This window comes from Vespa crabro, chromosome 15 (genome assembly GCF_910589235.1).
Source record: "Vespa crabro chromosome 15, iyVesCrab1.2, whole genome shotgun sequence".
Classification (NCBI taxonomy): domain Eukaryota; kingdom Metazoa; phylum Arthropoda; class Insecta; order Hymenoptera; family Vespidae; genus Vespa; species Vespa crabro.
In genome coordinates, this window is record NC_060969.1 from 3,053,115 (window position 1) to 3,073,114 (window position 20,000).

General features: G+C 30.7%; 1 protein-coding gene across 2 annotated transcripts in view; it reads left to right on the forward strand.

Moving 5' to 3' along the window:
- The window catches only part of LOC124429308 (proto-oncogene tyrosine-protein kinase receptor Ret), a 57,729-nt gene that overhangs the window by 14,829 nt on the left and 22,900 nt on the right, over positions 1-20,000 (forward strand). For both annotated transcript variants that reach the window (XM_046974423.1, XM_046974424.1), the window contains exons 3-8: positions 15,001-15,222; positions 15,412-15,533; positions 15,668-15,803; positions 16,269-16,522; positions 17,846-18,023; positions 18,781-18,878. In XM_046974423.1, coding sequence (XP_046830379.1) covers positions 15,001-15,222; positions 15,412-15,533; positions 15,668-15,803; positions 16,269-16,522; positions 17,846-18,023; positions 18,781-18,878 — 1,010 coding nt within the window. The remainder of the gene's footprint in view (positions 1-15,000; positions 15,223-15,411; positions 15,534-15,667; positions 15,804-16,268; positions 16,523-17,845; positions 18,024-18,780; positions 18,879-20,000) is intronic.

Genomic DNA, 20,000 nt, shown 5'->3' on the forward strand with positions numbered 1-20,000 from the left:
TTCTTTCTATCTTGAGTTCATTTTCTTCATCCTTTTCTCCTTCTTCTTTTTTAAGAAATAGAATACATTATGAGAACAACAATTCGTTTAATTTTGTCATTAGATTTTTCATTAGATTTCATTTGTTATTAGATTCCAAAATCAGTCATAACTCTCAATGTCATCTGCACATATCTCCCCACATTAACATAATTTACGTTTACTCCAAGTGGAAATATAAGCTCTTTCTGCGAATTCATGCGAGACACGCTTACTATATGCAGTTAAATATATGGATATATTTCCTTTGACGTGGCTTGCATTTGAAAACGTACGAAAATATCGCTTGTTGCTTTTGCCATCGCGAACACTGCCATTTTTCATTTCAAATTCGACCTACGTCACGTTCCAATGCTACTTCAATTTTCCTTTCTCTCTCTCTCTCTCTCTCTCTCTCTCTCTCTCTCTCTCTCTCTTTCTTTCTCTCTCTCTTTCTTTCTTTCTTTCTTTTTTTTAAATAGATTTATCTCGTCTCGCCGGAATATCCAATTTAGAGACAAAATGGACTTTCTTTTTATTCGTATTATTACACTTCGAACATATTGAAATATTTACTATTCATATGAAATAGTTCCATTGCAATCCTTTTTTTTTTTTTTTTTTTTTTTTTTTTTTTTTTTTTTTTTTTTTTTTTTTTAATATATATTATAAAAATCTAATTTTAATATTTTACATTTGATTTATTCGAAAGATCGTTCTCTACCATTTATTATAAATTACATCGATAAGATGTATTCAAAAGGGTATTTTAATTATGACGTATAATTAAAATTTGTATCTAAGAAAAGTCTTGCTCAATCAAAAATTTCAACGTAACATTTATTTCATTATTTTTACGATAATTTGAATTCTATTAAAAAACAAAAAAAACAAAAAAAACAAAAAAAGAAACAAAAAAGATAACAAAGAGATAATATCATAAATTCGTTGAAACGTACAGTTCGTATTACATTTGCTTATCATGAAAATGTATACCATTTGAACTTTGACTAACATGATGTAATGCAAATAAAAAGATAAATTGTTCGATTAATCAGATAAAACGCAATTCATTCCTTTCTATTCGTGTGATTAAAGTTTTCATGAAAGAACCCTCGTAACTCACTGTCTGAAATTGTGTAGAAAACAAAAGGGAGATATATATAAGGGAACAAAAGAAGGATGGAACACTGGCAACTGAGATTATTTATTTATTTTTAATATACAGAACTCTTTTGGAAATATGAGAGAGAGAGAGAGAGAAAAAAAAGAGATGTAGTGTATTTGACTCAGTCCGACATATGCTTGAGTTATATCACTAGTTCGCATAACTTCCGATAGAAAACGATAAAAAAGTAATACGTACTTTTTATTCGATAAATCTTTTACGATCTTTAACAGTATAAACTTTGAAATCAAAATATATGATATGATTCGTTTCAATTAAAAAAAAAAAAAAAAAAAAAAAAAATTGTACTTAATTAATTTAATACAATAAAAAGTACACACACACACGCGCGCATATATATATATATATATATATATATATATATATAAAATTATGTTTAGTACATTGACCTACGATACTAAAGTACCTTTAATAATCGCAAAATTAGTCTTTCATCATAGACGCTATAATTTCCAGGTACATAGACGCGTATACACAACAAATATGGTGTCCGCAACATTATCGCATGGAACATATACTCTGTAAACATTAAACTAGCCATTTGCGTATGTCATCGAACCGCGACATGTGTTACCCAGCCCAGACTCACATAATCGATTTATGCAATCTATTTGTAAGGATATCTTAGAAAAAAAAGGGAAAGAAAGAGAGAGAGAGAGAGAGAGAGAGAGAAAGAGGAAAGAAAAGAAAAGAAAAGATAAGGAAAAAAATTTTTTTTTTTTTTTTTTTTCGTTACCTCGTTGCAGGTAGCTTTTCGAATAATTATTGTCGATGGATGAACGATGTAAGAGACACGTTTAGAAATCGTAGGTGTGTTTAGAAGGGACAACAGACGGATATACGTATATACATAAACGATGACACATATAGACAACATCGTCATACGTAAACGCAATTACCATACACAAAGACTCGTTTGAAAAACGAGAAACGTGCATTTACGTATCTAGTTCGCTTCGCGTGAAACGTTTCCCTTTCAGGTTTTATTAACGACCCTCATTAAGAGCTCGTACTTTGTCGTTTCGCGAACGCCTACTTCGTTGTTGCCTACCGACGGACTAATACACGCGGCTGCCTTTTAATTAATAAAGGTGAATTATGTGATAACTCGATCAGATGTTAAACGACGAAAGATAGAAAAAGAGAAAATTATGCCGAGGGACTTGACTACAATGTTTTTTTCGCAGAATTATTACGATATCTACGTTTTTAATCGTTACATATTAATTATTAGAAGTATACATATACATGTGTGTGTGTGTGTGTGTGTGTATGTGTGTGTATAATCGTTGAGAATGATTAGAAAGAAAGAAGAGATAAAAAAAAAGGGTCGCTTATTTCAATTTCAAAGTGTTTTTAATTGCTATTGTCAGGAAATGGAGATAAATTTTGAAAAAGAAATATTCCGATAAAAAGAAAAATTATATTAATTATAGGAACGCTTGATTACTAATCGTCATTAATTAATAGGAAAAAGAAAAATAAAAAAGGGATAAACAAAAGAAAGGAATCACTTTACGTATAATAATACTATCAATTGTCCATAATTAATATCAATTGTTTTCATGCTATTGTTGGAATATAAATGATGAAAAACATTTCGATAAATTCGATGGAGAGATATTTTTACGATTTAATAATGTCAATATTTTCATCGATTTCCTGTTAAATTTTTTCTCTAAATGAATTTTTAAAAAGAAGAAAAAGAAGAAGAAAGGGGAGAAAAAAGAAATCTTGAAGTAATCCAACGTGGATGGAAATGAAGAGTAAAATCCGTGTATGCTTCGAAAAGTGCATCGCTCGAAAAACATACGGAGATAGAGAAAGAAAGAGAGATGGATAGAGAGAAAGAGAGAAAGAGTCCAAGTCTAACCAAGTGGAATCTGTGAACATTTATTTCTATTCACGCTTCCAACAGTCTGCGAATGAAAAACGATTCACTACCAGGCTTGTAAATATTTCGTCGATGAAAAGGAAGCACGTTTTAATACAGTGTACGTTCGAGAGAAAGAGAGAGAGAGAGATGAGAGGAAGAGAAAGTAAGTAAAACAGAGAGAAACAGCAGCAACAGCAGCTTTATCGAGTAACAGTCTGCTCGTTTCTAACGTCGAATAAACTCGTTAACAGACATCTTTCATGCTCGTACTCAAAAATGTTCGAACAAGAAGAGAACATTTCGTCAATAGCGTTTATCCATCAAAAGTTGTAAAACAACTTGAAGATTTATCATCGACAATTCTCTTTCTCTTTCTCTTTCTCTTTCTCTTTCTCTTTCTCTTTCTCTTTCTCTTTCTCTTTCTCTTTCTCTTTCTCTTTCTCTTTCTCTTTCTCTTTCTCTTTCTCTTTCTCTTTAATCCTTCAATTTTTTTCAATTTCTCGTTGGAAAAGAAAAGAAAAGGAAGATAAATTAAAAATTAAGAAAATAAGATGAAAAATAAAAATACAAATATCACTTCTTTTTACTGGTAATATCGAAAAAAAAAAAAGTGAGATATAGAGGGATAGAGAGAAAGAGAAACACAAGCACGAAATCAAGATGAAGAAAGTAAGAAGAAACGAGCAAACGAAATTGCCGTGAAAGAGAGCGAGAAAGAGAGAGAGAGAGAGAGAGAGAGAGAGAGAGAGAGAGAGGGAGAGAGAAAGAATGTTCTTAAAAACTAGGCCATGTTGTTTACCCTGGCTTTGATTAAAGTATATCGTCCACCTTAATACCGATAAAACTACCACAAGACTTTCTGCCTGATTTGCGAGCCTTCTGTAAACACTCGTTCGCGTTTCTACGTGAAGAATGAAACGTGACTCAATTAACTGGGCTGTTTCACTTAATCGAGAACACCGATTATTCTACCTTTCTTTTTCCTTTTTTTTCTTTTTTTTTTTTTTCTTTTTTTTTCCTTTTCATTCTTTTCTAAGAAACGAAACGAAAGAAATGAAAAGAGAAATAATGATATCCATTCGAACATGACTATCTTCCGGATACCTTTCGCTTCATTGATCGACTTAGTTAATTAATTATTTTCTCTTTCTCTCCTCGTTCTTTTCTGGTTTTTTTTTTTTTTTTTCTTTTTTTTTTTTTACTGATCGTTATTATCGAAACCGATATGTCATCGAAAATTTAAAACGTTGCCGGTAAATATTGGTAAAAGGAAAGTATTGGTATACTTTTATTTCGGTATCTATTAAAAAAAAAAAAAAAAAAAAAAAAAAAAACCAAAAAAAATATATATCGGCGTTTTATCATTTAGGTAAAAGTCCGTATATAGAACAGATTATTAGACTTTCTAATAAATATTTCGAGTCAGTGTTATGTACAAACGATTATTACTCCATTTTCAATGTGAAACTCCTTTGTATGTATGTAAGCATAGTAAGCGTATTAAGCTTTAGAATAGTTTATAACTCGATTAGATCTCTCATAGAGAAAGAGAAAGAGAGAGAGAGAGAGAGAACAATGGTAGTTAATATACTCTTTCACAAAAGAAGAACTACAAGCTTGCGGTTAAGTCGTCTATTCTCCCATAAGAGTAGAAATTAAGCCACTGAATTCTCTATGTAATCTAAATAGTTAAATCTAATGAACAGAGTGAGGCTTTAAGCTCTGCTTTTAATAACGAACAATATGCATATGTAACTATAGACGATGTAATTATCTTTATTGATATAACAAAAGATTTCAAGGATTGTTTTCGTTGTTTAAAGAGTTTAGGGTTGGTACCTTGTGTTAATTCTTGGCCATCAACAAATGACGGTATTTCATTGTCATCTTGTAAGCATTATAGTAACATTAACAAAAATTATATACTTGTGTTTTAATTGAAGTTACCCTTTTTTCTCTCTTTTTTTTTTCTTTTTTTCTTCTTTTTTTTTTTTGTAAGTACTTTTTAGGAACGAAAATCACTTGATATATATTATTATAATTCATATAATTTTCATGGGCAACAACTTTTATAATAGCATTTTATTAACCTACTTTTTTCATAAATTGCCCCTTATCAATAAGTAATTGACTCTGAAACAGGTAAAGGCAGATAAACGACGACCTAGATAAGAAAAAGAGATCAAGTATACGAATATAAATTTGGTTTAAGATAGAATTATTGGAATGTCCGTTATATATATATATATATACATAAAAATCTCAAAGCTTTATTCATATTTTCCTTTACTTTTATGTAATATGTACATATGTACATACATACTTGTATACATACGTATATATATCATTTAAAGAATAATTACGTTAACGTGTTAAAGGGCAACCTTAACGAGGCCATAAGTTCACCTTTTTTTTTTTTTTTTTCCTTCAGTCTCAGGATATATGTGTCTTGCGATATTTTCTCACTCCGTCAAAGAGGAGTTAACCTAAATATAGTGAAACTATTTCGGAGTTCAGCGTCGGTCTCTCTTTCTCTCGTCTATGAAAGGGGCGACGAAGATCGGTTGGAATAAGAGGGCAAGGGGGGCGGAGGGTTGGATAGAAAAACTCGAAATAAATATAGGATTTGTTCGCGTAAAGTTTTATCAATTAATTTTTTCTTTTTTTTCTCCCCATGATACATTCCAATTTTTTTTCTTTTTTTTTTTTCCTTTGCGTCAGATACATTTGATTTAATTTTTCGTCGTTTTTTTTTTTTTTATATTTATATATATATATATATATATATATATATATATATATATAACAAAATACATTCATAAGATTTTATAAAGTAATAAATATTATTAAATTGTTTAATTCATAATGCACGTATCTACATACATAAATATACATAAATATACATAAATATACACACACATATATATATATATATATATATATATATATATATATATCGGAGTAAACTTTTTGATAATATTTATTCCGAGAGATAAAAACAATACGTAACATTTTAAAATATGAAACACACTGTATATAATGCTGATGAAGTGGTATAATGGGTAGGGGTAGAGGAAGAGGGGATGTTCGAAGCATTTCGTTATTTACTGTCGCCACATGCAGGCAGGTGTCACGAACGTGATCTATGTTCTCGCACAAGTAAATGTTCTCTAGGAAAAAAACGAGAGTGAGAGAGAGAGAGAGCGAGAGAGAAAGAGAGAAAGAGAGAAAAGGAGGTGAAGTGTGTATGTTTCTCTATGTGCGTGCGTGGATGTGTTTATGTGTTATACAACACAATGGGTAGGCCGACTTTTCACCGGGAAATATTTACACACGTGCGCAGGACTTTCTAGTGTACCTGAGACACTCGTTCTGCGCCACCACTCCTCCCTTCCCCTGTTCCCTGCACCCTGCCCCTCCCTTTCATTCTATTCCATTCCACCAGCACCCTTTTTGTTTCGAAAGTCACGATCGACCGTAAATCCTTCCCTCTGTCGTTTTATTTTCGATTCGAACGACCGACAAAGATCTTCTCGTTATCGGTAAATAATCGTTCTCTTCCGGAAACATTTTTATTTTTTTTCTCTCTTTTTTTTTTTTTTTTTTTTTTTTTATTCGCCTAACAAATATTTCTCTCTCTCTCTCTCTCTCTTTTTTTTCTTTCGCAGTATTGCAACATGGTAAACTAGGAATAGATAAATTAATTGATTGATTAATGTTTTTGTTATGATCGAGAAGATAAAATATTGATCGGATTATTAGTCATAATTAAAAAGGAAAAAAAAAAGAAAAAAGAAAAAAGAAGAAGGAAAAGAAAATAATACGCTGGTGCATAACTCATTCGTTAATTAATTTCATTCAAAGTGTAAGAAAAAAGAGAAAAAAAAAAAGGAAATATTTGCGATTACATGAAAAAAAAAAAAAAAAAAAAAAAACTCGCAAGAAATGATTGTACTCGGTATAGATATTTAATTGAATTAAAAGTGCGAACTCTCTTAATTAGCATTTCATTTAGAATATAATTAACATACGCGTATAATTACGGAACATATGAAATCGTGTTATCGAAGTTTATTAAATATTTGATTAAATAAAAATACGTGCTTTTAGTTGTCTCTTGAAAAAAGAAAAAAGAAAAAAAAACAAAAAAACAAGAAAAAAAACAAAATTATTCTATACAATTTCATAAAGACAGATATAACTCTTAAGATCTAATATTATTTCTAACGTTCTAACAATCTAATCTAATAGAACGTCGTCCCATTTCGTTTCTTCCTTTCATCGTGACGACGAATCAATTTGCATAGGTAGTGCTGCGATCTATCCAGGGGGTTCTATCCTAGGGATGTAAAGGAAAGGAAAGGAATGGAATGAGAGACGTTAGTATAGTATGGATAGAGACATTAGGGGTTAGAATGGTTAGAAAGAGAAAGGAGAATAATAGAGAGAAGGAAGAGAAAGAAAACGAAGAAGAAGTTAGTCTTTGAGAGAAATATCGGCTAAAGGGTTGGTGGTGACGAGTCTGTTGTAGGGCTACCCATATCGTATTCATACTGGTCTCTGTTTTCGGGAATTGTAACTCGATGTTAGAAGACGCAAATAAAGGGTTTCCAGGTATAGTAAAAGAACGATCATGGGAGTCTTGAAAAGAGAGAAAAGATCATCGAACAGATTCTCCTATCCTATTTCTTTTTTTTTTTTCTTTTTTTTTTTTTTCTCACTTTTTCTCATTCTCTCTTTCTCGAGTATTATCTCGATCATGAAAGTATCAGATAAGGATAAGAATAACAACAACTATTATATATCTTGAGTATCTTATATATAAACGTAAACGTGTTACGTACATACGTCTACTTTTTTCTTTGTTTTAAGCAATTCCCGATTACCATTACGATCACCATAACCATCAGCATCACCAACATTACCATTACACTTTCCTCTTTCTCATAATAAACTTTCCTAATAGACGATATGCGAACTCCCTGAAAGTGCTTTAACTCGCTTCGTTGCTACTATCATCGTCGTCCGAGTCATTCGTACGACCGAGTTTTAAACTTTACGAACGAGAATACGTCGAATCTTTTCTTTTTTTCTTTTTTTTTATTCTTCTTTCCTTTTCTCTCTCTCTCTCTCTCTCTCTCTCTCTCTCTCTCTCTCTCTCTCTTTCATTTTTTTGTGTGTTTATTTTCCCTCCTGTTTTATCCCGTATCCCGTACGAGATAACGAGCTATGCCGTTGTCCCTTAACGATCTCTAATGTTTTAAAAATTACTCTTTTACCAAACGACACCGTGAAGTTGGCAGTTTACTTAATTTTAAATTCATTTATTCGCAAATGGAGAAAGGGGAGGTTAGAGGAGGGAGAAAGGAAGGAGGGAGAGAGGGTATCATAACGAGATATTATATCTTCTAACTTCCATTGCATTTGTTCCAATTGTATAGTATATCTTTCTTTTTTTTTTTTTTTTTTTTTTCTTTTTTCTTTTGTTGAAATTTATCATCGAGATATATTAGCGAGAAATATTTCTGTAATAATTGAGTAATTGAAAGACTCCCTGTGCCTTTTTCCTCAAACAATATTTTAATTGTTAATTTTGTCAGAACATTTAGTCTCGATATATCTCTCGTAAATTATTATAATCTCTTGACTTAATCCGATAAATCATTCGTTCTCATTGCGATAAATCTGAAAAATGGAAATTATCGTGTATGCAAATTAATTATATTAGTGAAATAGAGAAAGAGAAGAAAAAAGTGCTGATCGTCTATCTATAATAATATTATGATAATAGCTATCTCTGATACAAGCAAAAAAAAAAAAAAAAACAAAAAGAAAAAAGAAAGAGAGAGAGAGAGAGAGAGAGAGAGAAAAGATAGAGGAAAAGAAAAAAAAACTTAGGAATTCTCTTTGGTAAAAAGATTTACGAGGCAATTCCGCGTCTAGTCTTCTTCTAACGCATCCGACGCTCGAAGATGGATGATTCTAACTATTTCGTGAGGACGTGAGCGAGCTATAAATTCCGCTGGAAGGCATAGAACATAGAGATGAGACGTCGCGTGTTTTCTTGAAGATCGATAAGCGTGACCACTTTACGAATAGGAAAAAAGAGAGAGAGAGAGAAATAGAAAGAAAGTATCAAAATTGATCATCAAATAATATTTTATTGATATAAATCGAACTAAAAATTCTCGTTGAATAATAGAAAATATAAAAGGAACTGCTTTTAACAACACTCTCTGTCTCTCTCTCTGTCTCTCTCTCTCTCTCTCTCTCTCTCTCTCTCTCTTACTCTCTTTCTGTCTCTCTGTTCTTACGCTTGTCTCACGTAAATGCACCCTCGTCTCGCGTGCCATAGTGAATTTCCTAAGCCGACCGACGAAGTCGACAATTCCTCTCTCTTTCTCTCTCTTAACTTGGGGTCACGTAAGTGTCGAAAACCTCGAACAGTCATAACGATGTGTTCTCCCTGCTTTTTGAATGTCGACGTTGGTAAAGGCCATTAGCTAAATAATCGTGATCGAGAAAGGAACACTCTCTTTCTCTCTCCCCTTTTTCTCTCTCTCTCTTCATACTAAAATGTCTCAGGAGTTATAATGACTAGACGATATGCAAAAAAAAAAAAAAAGAAAAAAGAAAAAATGTCGATTAGATCTTTTAAACGAAATTTCTCTATCAAGGCAACTTTCGAATAATCAAGTTTAATTGTATTTATTTGACTACATGTATCGTTTACATCGAAATTGATACAAAAATTAGAAAAAAGAAAAAAAAAAAGAAAAAAAAAAAATTAAAAGAAAAGAAATAGGAACAAATAGAAAATACGTAAGAAGTTACGAAAATATTTTTGTTTGTTTTTTTCTTTTTTCTTTTCTTTTTTTTTTTCTTTCGGATTATTTGAAAAAAAGAGAAATAACGTAGACAAGAGTAATTTATATAAAAATATATAATACAAAAGATATGCAAGAAAGATATTTTATGTACTAACAATATTTATTCTGGTATCGTTTAGGGAACTATAAATGTGTTAAGGAAATTGTGGAATCTGTTAATAAACTTTGGTTTACCACAACCTTAAGCATCTCTAGACGAGGAATATACAATTTATAGAGGTTCCATAGGGTTTTGTGGGATTAACGTTCAACGAAACGCCAATAAAGTGGGATCAGTGAAAGCTGTTGCCGAAGACGCGTGGACACAAATATCTTCTTTTCAAACGCTTCCTCTCTCTCTCTCTCTCTCACACACACACACAGACTCTTTTTTTCTCTCTCTCATGCTTTCTCTTTCTCCATTAGAATCATGCCCTTTATTTCCGTTTCGTTGAGAAATTATGTTCCCCTTCTCTATTTTTACTCGTTCCTTTGTAACATTTTATATCCACGATTGAAACATTATTTTTATTTCATTCAGGGAACTCACTCACGTTCCTTTTTAATTTCATTATAATTATACTTTTCTTAACCGGTATAGTAGTTTAATTGTGGTACCAGTGAAATAAAAAATACGAGATGTTGTTTCGAAGAGAAAAAAAGAGAAAGAGAGAGAGAGAGAGAGAGAGAGAAAGAGATAAGAGCGTGATCTTGAATATGCAAATGATTCCTACGTTAAACACGCGAAGAATTCAACATACGATATACTCTTTCTCTCTCTCTACTACTATTACTACTACTTACTACTACTACTACTACTACTACTACTACTACTACTACTACTACTACTATTGTTACTGCTACTATTACTATACTAAATCGTATATAGTCGATTATGATTACGAGGGACTTTCTGGACACACGCTATACGTATCGTTCGTTTGTATTAACATACATAGCTTTAGACAACATTACCTCCGTGCAAATCTTTACTTCTTATATCCAACTTATATACGTACGTATATATGTTTGTACGTTTGTGTATGTTTCTACGTGATGTAAGTCTATATGTGTGTCGAAGAAATAGATAGTATAGGAGTGTGTATGTGTGACGTGTCGATGGTCGGTCGACCAGCAGTACACGGAACCACCCAACCTACCCACCACCACCACCACCATCATCAACCCTCTTTTCCCGAGTTTAACTCGACTTTCGCGTGACCCACCCCTTTCCTACCGCCTTTTTAAAGCCACCCTTATACTCACTCAGGAAGCATACTGAAACGATGTGCGGCTATCGTACCTTCGCCAACTTTTATCGTATCACTCCCGAGTCACACGTTATTTGTTATTCTCTCGAATTTTTTTTCTTTTGTTTTTGTTTTGTTTTGTTTTGTTTTTTTTTTGTTTTTTTGTTTCTTTAAATAGTTAAGAAAGGATAAACCACAAACGCGCGTCGTTTTAATTATTAAACGCGAAAGATATTGCTTCGTTTCGTTTCGTTTCGTTTCGTTTCGTTTTGTTTTGTTTTGTTTTGTTTTGTTTTGTTCCTTTTCCTTTTTTTTTTTTTTCTTTTTTTTTCTCTCATCATTCTCTAATTAATTTTATATTAGAACGAAACGGATATGAAACGTCATGGCATTTCGTTCATTATTGGATTCGTTTGAAATTATTAAACGATAGATAGACGAATATATATATATATATATATATATATATATTTTTTTTTTTTCTTTATTTAATCGATTCAAATATTATTATTTATTTTCAGTTTGACGGCGATTGTCTAATTAAAGATAAAACGAAAATGCTAAATTAGGTAAATACATAACAAAAAAAAAAAGAAAAAGAAAAAAAAAGAAGAAAGAAGAAAAGAAAAAAGAAAAAGGAAAAAAGAAATACAAATAAATCTACTTTTACGTAACGAAGCGCATAATTTTTTTCTTTAGTCTGATAGAAAAAAAAAAAGAAAAAGAAAAAGAAAAAGAAAAAAAGAATAAAAAGAAGAAAACAAAAAAGATAAATATGCATAGATCGATGCATGCAAACGTTGTACCTTTTTTTTTTTCTTGTTTCAAAGGTAGAATATTACGAAATAAATATCGAAGATAATATGCTTTATCTACGTAAAATCGTGTTAAGATGGCTACGGAGAGGGTTAGAAAGGCTCGTAGCGAAGGATCGTAAAAACGCTCGTAATCGTTCCGTCTACTGGCACGCACGCGATCCTGGGATTAAAATTAACTGCCCCGTGTATATTGATTAAACGTTCACCTTGACACAAGAGAAGACCCTGTGCCGGTGTCGTTATTGGTGATTCCTCGTACGAATCAAATACCTTTAAGTACAAATATCAACAGTAATGTAATGGCTAAGTAGTGAGAAAAAATTTTTTTTTTTTTTTGGAAATTTTCATCGAAGTACGAAGATTTATATTTTCCTCGTTCTAAGGGACAATCATCTTGAATGATTGGACAAAAAAAGGGGGATAGGGGTATGTAAAGATTTCGAAAGAGGGATCGGAAAGATTTTTTTTATGTCGAAAATCATAACATAATTTGCAGTTAGCTCGACAAATTTTTTTTTTTTTTTTTTTTTTTTTTTTTTTTTTTTTTTTTTTTTTTTTTTTTTTCATTGAAATTACGGATTAATCATTTATTCTCTTGATACAATTAGATTTAATTAAGTAATGTTACCTTCGAAGAGGAATTTTTTTCTTTGTTTCTTTTTCTTTTGTTTTGTTTTGTTTGTTGTTGTTGTTGTTTTTTTTTGTCTTTTATTAATACTCTTTTTCTCGTTTCATTTGAAATCATTTTCAAAGAATGTTCAATTCTTCGAATATCTTTATTCGTGTTCATCGACTGAAAAGCTTTTCCATATCTTTTCGTCCTTACGAACGATGGGGCAGAAAGAGAGAGAGAGAGAGGGAGAGAGAGAGAGAGGGAGAGAGAGAGAGAGAGAAAGAGAAAGAGAGAGAGTCACTCTTTCGGAATATTTCAAAACATATTTTATTCAACATTTCGATGCCATCGTATTCGTCGCCGTCGAAGAAACGTATAAAAGGATGCATCCATAAGAAAGAGAGAGAAAGAAAGAGAGAGAGAGAGAGAGAGAGAGAGAGAGAGAGAGAGAGAGAGAAGGAGGAAAAAGAAAAAGAAAAAAGGAAGAAGAAAAGAAGAAAGGGGGTGGAATATCGCGTACATTTTGAAAAGTATCAAATCAGATCTTTTTAGCTGCGATTGTATAGAAAGAATCCAGAGAGTTTTTACTCATCCAACTGCTATTCTACTTTCGTAACTCTCTCTCTCTCTCTCTCTCTCTCTCTTTCTTTTCCTCTTCGAAAGTGGGGGGGGGGTTAAGAGAAATCGACGATTACGTGAGGTTCTTTTATCTACAAAAAATAATCTCAATTTGATTTCCCTCTTTATATTTCTATCTCCTTTTCTCTTTAAGAGACAACACGTAACTTAGTAAAAGAAGCATTCTTCTCGCTTCGGTGATCCCTTAAGATTCAGTTTTTTAACCGACGATATTCATCCCCTTGCTTGTGTATATTCTACTTCCTGGAAGATTAAAGAAACTTTTCTATCCCAAACGCTACCTAAAAGGTACAGGCACGTTCAAACCACCGAAGCTATCTCTTTGCCCGACTTATAAAATTTCTCCCTAAAGTCTTACACACAATGCCCGTAGGAAATTTTATTAAAAGACGATTTGAACGAGTACATCGATATCGGGGTTTCTTCCTCGTTTGAAATTATATATGGAAAGATATTGTTGCTCTTTCCATTTTTTTTTTCTTTTTGTTGTTTTTATTTTTTACCTTTTTTTTTTTTTTCGAAAGAATAATTAATTTTTGAATCGTATCAAAATCATAAAAAGAATTTTTGTCCGATATTATTATGATCGAAGAATTGATCGAAAGAATAAGAAGTTAACGATTGAATCCTCATGAAAGTTATACAGAGAAATTAATTTTTTCTTTATATCGACAACTTTTAATTGCATTTGTTAACAAAATAAAAAAAGAAAAATAATAATATAATAGAATGATATACGTATGTGTATATGTATTTTTTTTGTTCTTTCACTTGTTTTTATTTTTCTTTTTTTCTTTTTTCTTTACTCACGATAAAACCTTGAATATCGTTAGCTTAATAAATCTTCAAAATTTATTTATTTATCAGTAAGAATTAATTAGAAAGAGAGAGAGAGAGAGAGAGGCTCGTTCATTCGACGATTATTAAATGTTAAGGATTCAATGTAAAAGGGAAAAAAATGGGTTGGGCCTAGGTACATTGATGTAGTCATCAGTGAAATTTATCGAGCTAACGCGTTATCTAACCTTTCTATTATTTTCCGGAAATTCGTGTATGTATAAAACGCCAAAGAGACAACTCGTTTAGTTCGTTTTACGAGGAAAGAGAGAGAGAACTCCATTGGATATCTTCGGAGTATTGTTCCGCCATCGTTGTAAAATACCACGTTCGCTCGTTTTAGAAATCTCTTGGAAAATATCGTGAAGGTATCTTTTGATACGAGCGCAATCAATTTCTCTTCGATCGATATTATTTATCATTGAAATCGTAATTAATAGATTTGTGATCGTTCAAGAAAAATTCATATCTAGATCGTCCTCGTTTCAATTATCTTCAAAAAGTCAAATAGACCTTACATGATATCGTTAATATTGTAATCATCGTTCCTTTAAAAAAAAAAAAAAAAAAAAAAAAAAAAAAAAAAAAAAATGAAAGAAGTAAATATAATTTATGAATAATCAAGATTGAAATAATTTTTGTTATATCATAGAGACAAATATAATAATGAAGAATTATACAAAAATAATATTACATATATAATACACGCAACATTAATAATATTATAATATTTATAATGTTATAAAAATATTATTGTTTAAAGAACAATCGTTTACATATAAAAAGAAAAAAACAAAACAAAGTTACGTTTTCAAAATTTATTTAATAATAATTTGAAACGAAATAAATTATTTTCCTCGTATAAATAATTCTCTCGAATTTTTGTTTCAGCATTATATTTTCCACAATCAAATTTAATGTTGAGATTACCATATTTGGCAAATAAGGATGTTGGTTTAAATTCAAACGTAAAATTACTGACACTTAGGACACTTCGAAACGACTCGACGATACCGAAAGAGGTGAAATATCGTATTTCTGCTCAACGTGAAAAATTTGCGATCCTCGACGAAAAGACCAATACAGTTTGGTTACGAACTCTACCAAAGGATAGTAAGTTTATACTAGGGTGTGATAATGGGGTGGGAGGATTCGTTTTCTCCCTCCTCCTGTCTCCATCCCTTCTTTTTTTTTTTCTTTTTTTTTTTTATCTTTTCTTTTTGATCTTTATATCGATCAGATAGCAGGAAATTTTTCTAACATTTTCCTCTTTTTCTTTTTCTCTCTCTTTCACTTATCAAGACGTATCCGATGACATTATCGTTCAGGCGAAGGAAAATGCCGGCGACGTCGACGTTCTGAATATAAAAGTACAATCATTACCAATCAAGCAGAATAAAATAAATTGTGCCGATTACGTACAGGTATATATCGTTAATTTAAATTTCTTTTATAAATTGTTTCTAACGATGTCAATCTACCCATTATTTATTATTATCATTATTATTATTAATTCATTAGAAATAACTTATCCATTTTTTTTCCATATATTTTATAGGATATGTGTTTTTGGAATTCCTCCCAATACAGCATTTATGAGAATCAACCTGCGACCATGCTCGGTCCATTTGGGCCAGAAGTTTATACGGATATTTGTCCAGATTTTCGTGTTATCGGATACGAATTGTTGAATGGTAATTAATTTCAAAGGAAAAAAAAAAAAAAGAACATATAGATTTCCTAGGACAGATGTCAACAAGAAAAAATAAATAAATAAAAAGAAAGAAAGAAAGAAAGAAAGACAAAAAGTAAATGAATTTGGTGAAAAAAAAAAAAAGAAAAATAAGGAAGAAGAAGAGAGTCAAGAATTGTGCAATATTTTTTTTCTCGATCGACACTCGCACGTTGTTGCATAGTTTGGAATGGAACATGCAATCTTCTTTTTCTTATTTCGTTTCTATTTATTTATTTATATTTTTTCTTTTTTTTTTTTTTTTTTTTTTTTTTTTTGTGAGATCACTCATTGGAACAAGTCCAGAAGTGATTCACGGTGATCCCCCATAGTATTCGAATTTGATTAATTAATTTAGAAAAAAAAAAGAAGAAGAAAGAAAGAAAAAAAAATTGTTTTTACAAATTTTTCATTGTCCCATTACCAGGAACAAATTATTTCCACGTGATAAACAATACGCTTTATGCGAACTCGTCGTTGGATCGCGATGTCCTTGGTCCAGCAGGTGGTCCAGGACCACGTGTCAATATCGAAGTACGTTGTATCGTTTATGAGGAAATTACTGGGATCCAGTATGCTTTGTTACGTATTTTGGGAATCGATATATTGGATCAGGATGATAATCCTCCTGTAGCACAAATGGATTCAGTCGTCGAGATTAGCCTACGTGATTTTACTGCGGTGAGTGTTTGTATTATATAATCAAGTAAATTATCGAAATGAGATATACTGTAATATCTTGTTACTCGAAATTTCGCAAATATTTGTTCTACCTTTGTTATCGTTACTTCATCAAAATCTTGATTATTCATCGTATTTTTCCTTTTTAAAATGTTTAGATTATTTCTTTTTTTGTTTGTTCTTTCTTTTTTTTTTTTCTTTCTTTCTTTCTTTCTTTTTTTTTTCGAAAGGGCTAACTGAAGAAGGAGGGACAGGCAACCAATCTCTCTTCGCTTTATTTATAAAATTTTTTCCAGTCTTTTATTTTTCTTCTTTAATTTCATGTATTCTTGTCTTTTGTCTTGTATATATTCGTAAATTTTTTTGTCTTTTTTTTTTCTTTTTTTTTCCTTTTCCTTTTTATCTTATTAATTATTTCGTACAATTGAAAAATTATATCGAGGATATATAATATCGTAGAGTATAATTTTTTTTTCTTTTTTTTTTTTTTTTTCTTTCTTGGAAATCCATCGAAATATATTTCAGATTTGAACGGTAAAGATATGATTTGCCGTTGTAACGATGATGATAAAGAGTTTGAAAAGACTTTGATTGTCATGAAATTCGTATGAAAAGTTGAAGATATAAGTCGAAATAAAAGTCATGATTGAAAATGGTATCCTGCGTAAAGCGGGACTTAATCATGACTGTACATTGTCCGTTTAATTATGGCATTGTTTTGGGCAGCGGTATGGTACGGACGAATGTATGGTGAGAATGACACAAAAGAGAGAGAGAGAGAGAGAGAGAGAGAGAGAGAGAGAGAGAGAGAGAGAGAGAGAGAAAGAGAGAGTACGAGAGAGCAAAGGTGTAAAAAAGAATGAAAGAGAAAGAGAAAGAGAGAAAAAGCTTGAGGGCTGATCCTGATTAAACTCCTGGCTCTTTTTTACGCTCACTTTCCTCCCCTATTTTTTTTCCTCTTCGACTCTCCGTTTCTCTTACTTTACATTGGAGGATAAAAGGAATCCGTTTCAAGGCGAGAACGTCCGTCCCAAAAAAGAAGAAAAAAAAGAGAGAGAGAGAGAGAGAGAAGAAAAAAGAGAGGAGTCGTAAAAAAAAAAAAAAAACGAAAAAGAAGTCATACAGTTCGAATACAAAGAATCCAAAAAGTACCATCCTTTCTTTTCCTTTTTTCCTTTTTTTTTCCGTATTTGACAAAAAAGTAAAAAAAAAAAAAAAAAGGAAAAAGCAAAAACGGAAGAAGAAAAGAAAAGCTCTGATTTTTTTTTTTTTCTTTTGTACGTGGGGAGGTGTTTGTATGTATGTGTGTGTGTTATTCAACAGGGCGATAGACTGGATGACAATAATCTTATGGTGAAGGACGCCGACGAGATAAAAAGTAATCGATATATCGTTCGTATTCTCGAGGATATTCATAATGCTCTAAACATAACGTACGATACGATGCCGATCGAACATCCTAAACATCCAGAGAATCCTGTATCAACTGCTATATACACTAGTAAGTATCGTTCATATATTATTTTATCGACAGGCTATTTGAACTAATCTGTTTAGTTTAGTAATTTTTATTATTTTATTTATTTATTTTTCTTCGTTTTTATTTATTTTTTTTTTTTTTTTGAAATTATTTTGAAAAAAAGATAATAAATTGTTCAAATATATTATTTTATGAGTACAATGAAATATTTGTCCGAAATATAATAATATATATATATATATATATATTTATTTATTTCTTAGAGTTATTACGTTTCAAATATTATTTTGAAATAATAAAATATTATTAATAAAATTAATAGATATTAAAAGATTAATGAAATATTATTAATAATTGAAATAAATGAGATAATATTTATTGACGAAATTAATATTTCATTATATGAAATTAGATCGAATATATTTTCTCTCTATATATAATATTTATATATTTATATGATCTATATATAAAAATGTATAATATTTAAATAATTTAATATTTATATAATCTATATATAAAAATATATATATATATATATATTTATATTTATTAGTATTATTTATATTATTAGTATTATACATTAGTATTAGTATTAGTATTTATATTATATATTTATTAGTACGGTGACAAAATACTCGTGAATATTTTTATATATATTAATTAATGATATGATAATTGATTTCTTTCTTCTTCTTCTTCTTCTTCTTCTTCTTCTTCTTCTTCTTCTTCTCCTTCTTCTTCTTCTTCTTCTACTACTTGTTTTTTTTTCTTTTTCCAGGAATTTATGCGAAAACAACGCTCTTACCGAAATCACCTTATCGAGTTATCCTTCAGGTTAAGGACGAATCTCTTTTACCAGGACATGGAGAAAATTCGGTGAGTTGTGTTTACTTTTCCGTGACAAAGCTTACTTTAATAAGGGTAGATAAGAAAAGGGATGAGGGATCTGAAAGAAGAAGGAGGGTGGAGAAGGAGAAGGAGGAGGAAGAGGAGGTGAAGAAAGAGGATGATAGTAGGAATGGCTGAGAGCGGGGGATTGAAATTTCGATACTCGTCGAAGCGGAAACGACGTTGAACGAAATCCACATGGTGCATCGGACAAGAAGAAAAAGAAATAGTAGTAGTAGTAGTAGTAGTAGTAGTAGTAGTAGAAGAAGAAGAAGAAGAAGAAGTTCGATGGTTTACAAAGAACATCGTTCGGTATTGCTGATTCCCAATTACTGAGGATAAAAGGAAGAAGTAGTAGTCCTATCGTCAGAGAGCCAATTACTGGCTATGCGATTCCAAAGGAATTCTTTTCAAATTCCGTTCGTTTGTAATATCTCGTTAGAAACGTAGTTAGAGTTGTTACCTTTCGATTGATAAAAATTAATCGTCTACATTTTTAATTTTATCAATCGCCGACAAATTATTCGCTCTTTTATACTGTGACACTTCTCAAAGTGAAATAACCATTAATTTTATCTTCCCTAGGATTAAATATCATTTATGAGATTTATTATAATCTTAATAATATCATTGATTAATTTTTATTTAGATATTCACATTTCAATATTTACTCGATAATTTATCATTTAATGATTGAAAATAATTAATATATCTATGTTTATACGTGAATATTATTGTTGACTTTGATATGGATCAAGTAAGATGTCGATCGAGCGATCACAGTTTTCAATTTAAAATTTTCTTGATTATTTAAATTAATAATTAAAAAAAAAAGAGAGAAAAAGATTATACCGAGCATTCGTTAATATTGTTTATCTATAATATATGAATCGTAATAAATCAATTAAAAGTTAAACTCGACTTAAAAAAGAAAAATTGGTACGTATACGTGTGTACATTGATCAATTAACTAATAATAATAATAATAATAATAATAATAATAATAATAATAATAATAATAATAATAATAATAATAATAGGCAGGAAGAAAGGTTCATTTTTAACGATAACGGAGTACAATTAGTGGCACTCTGTGTATCCGTACGTAAT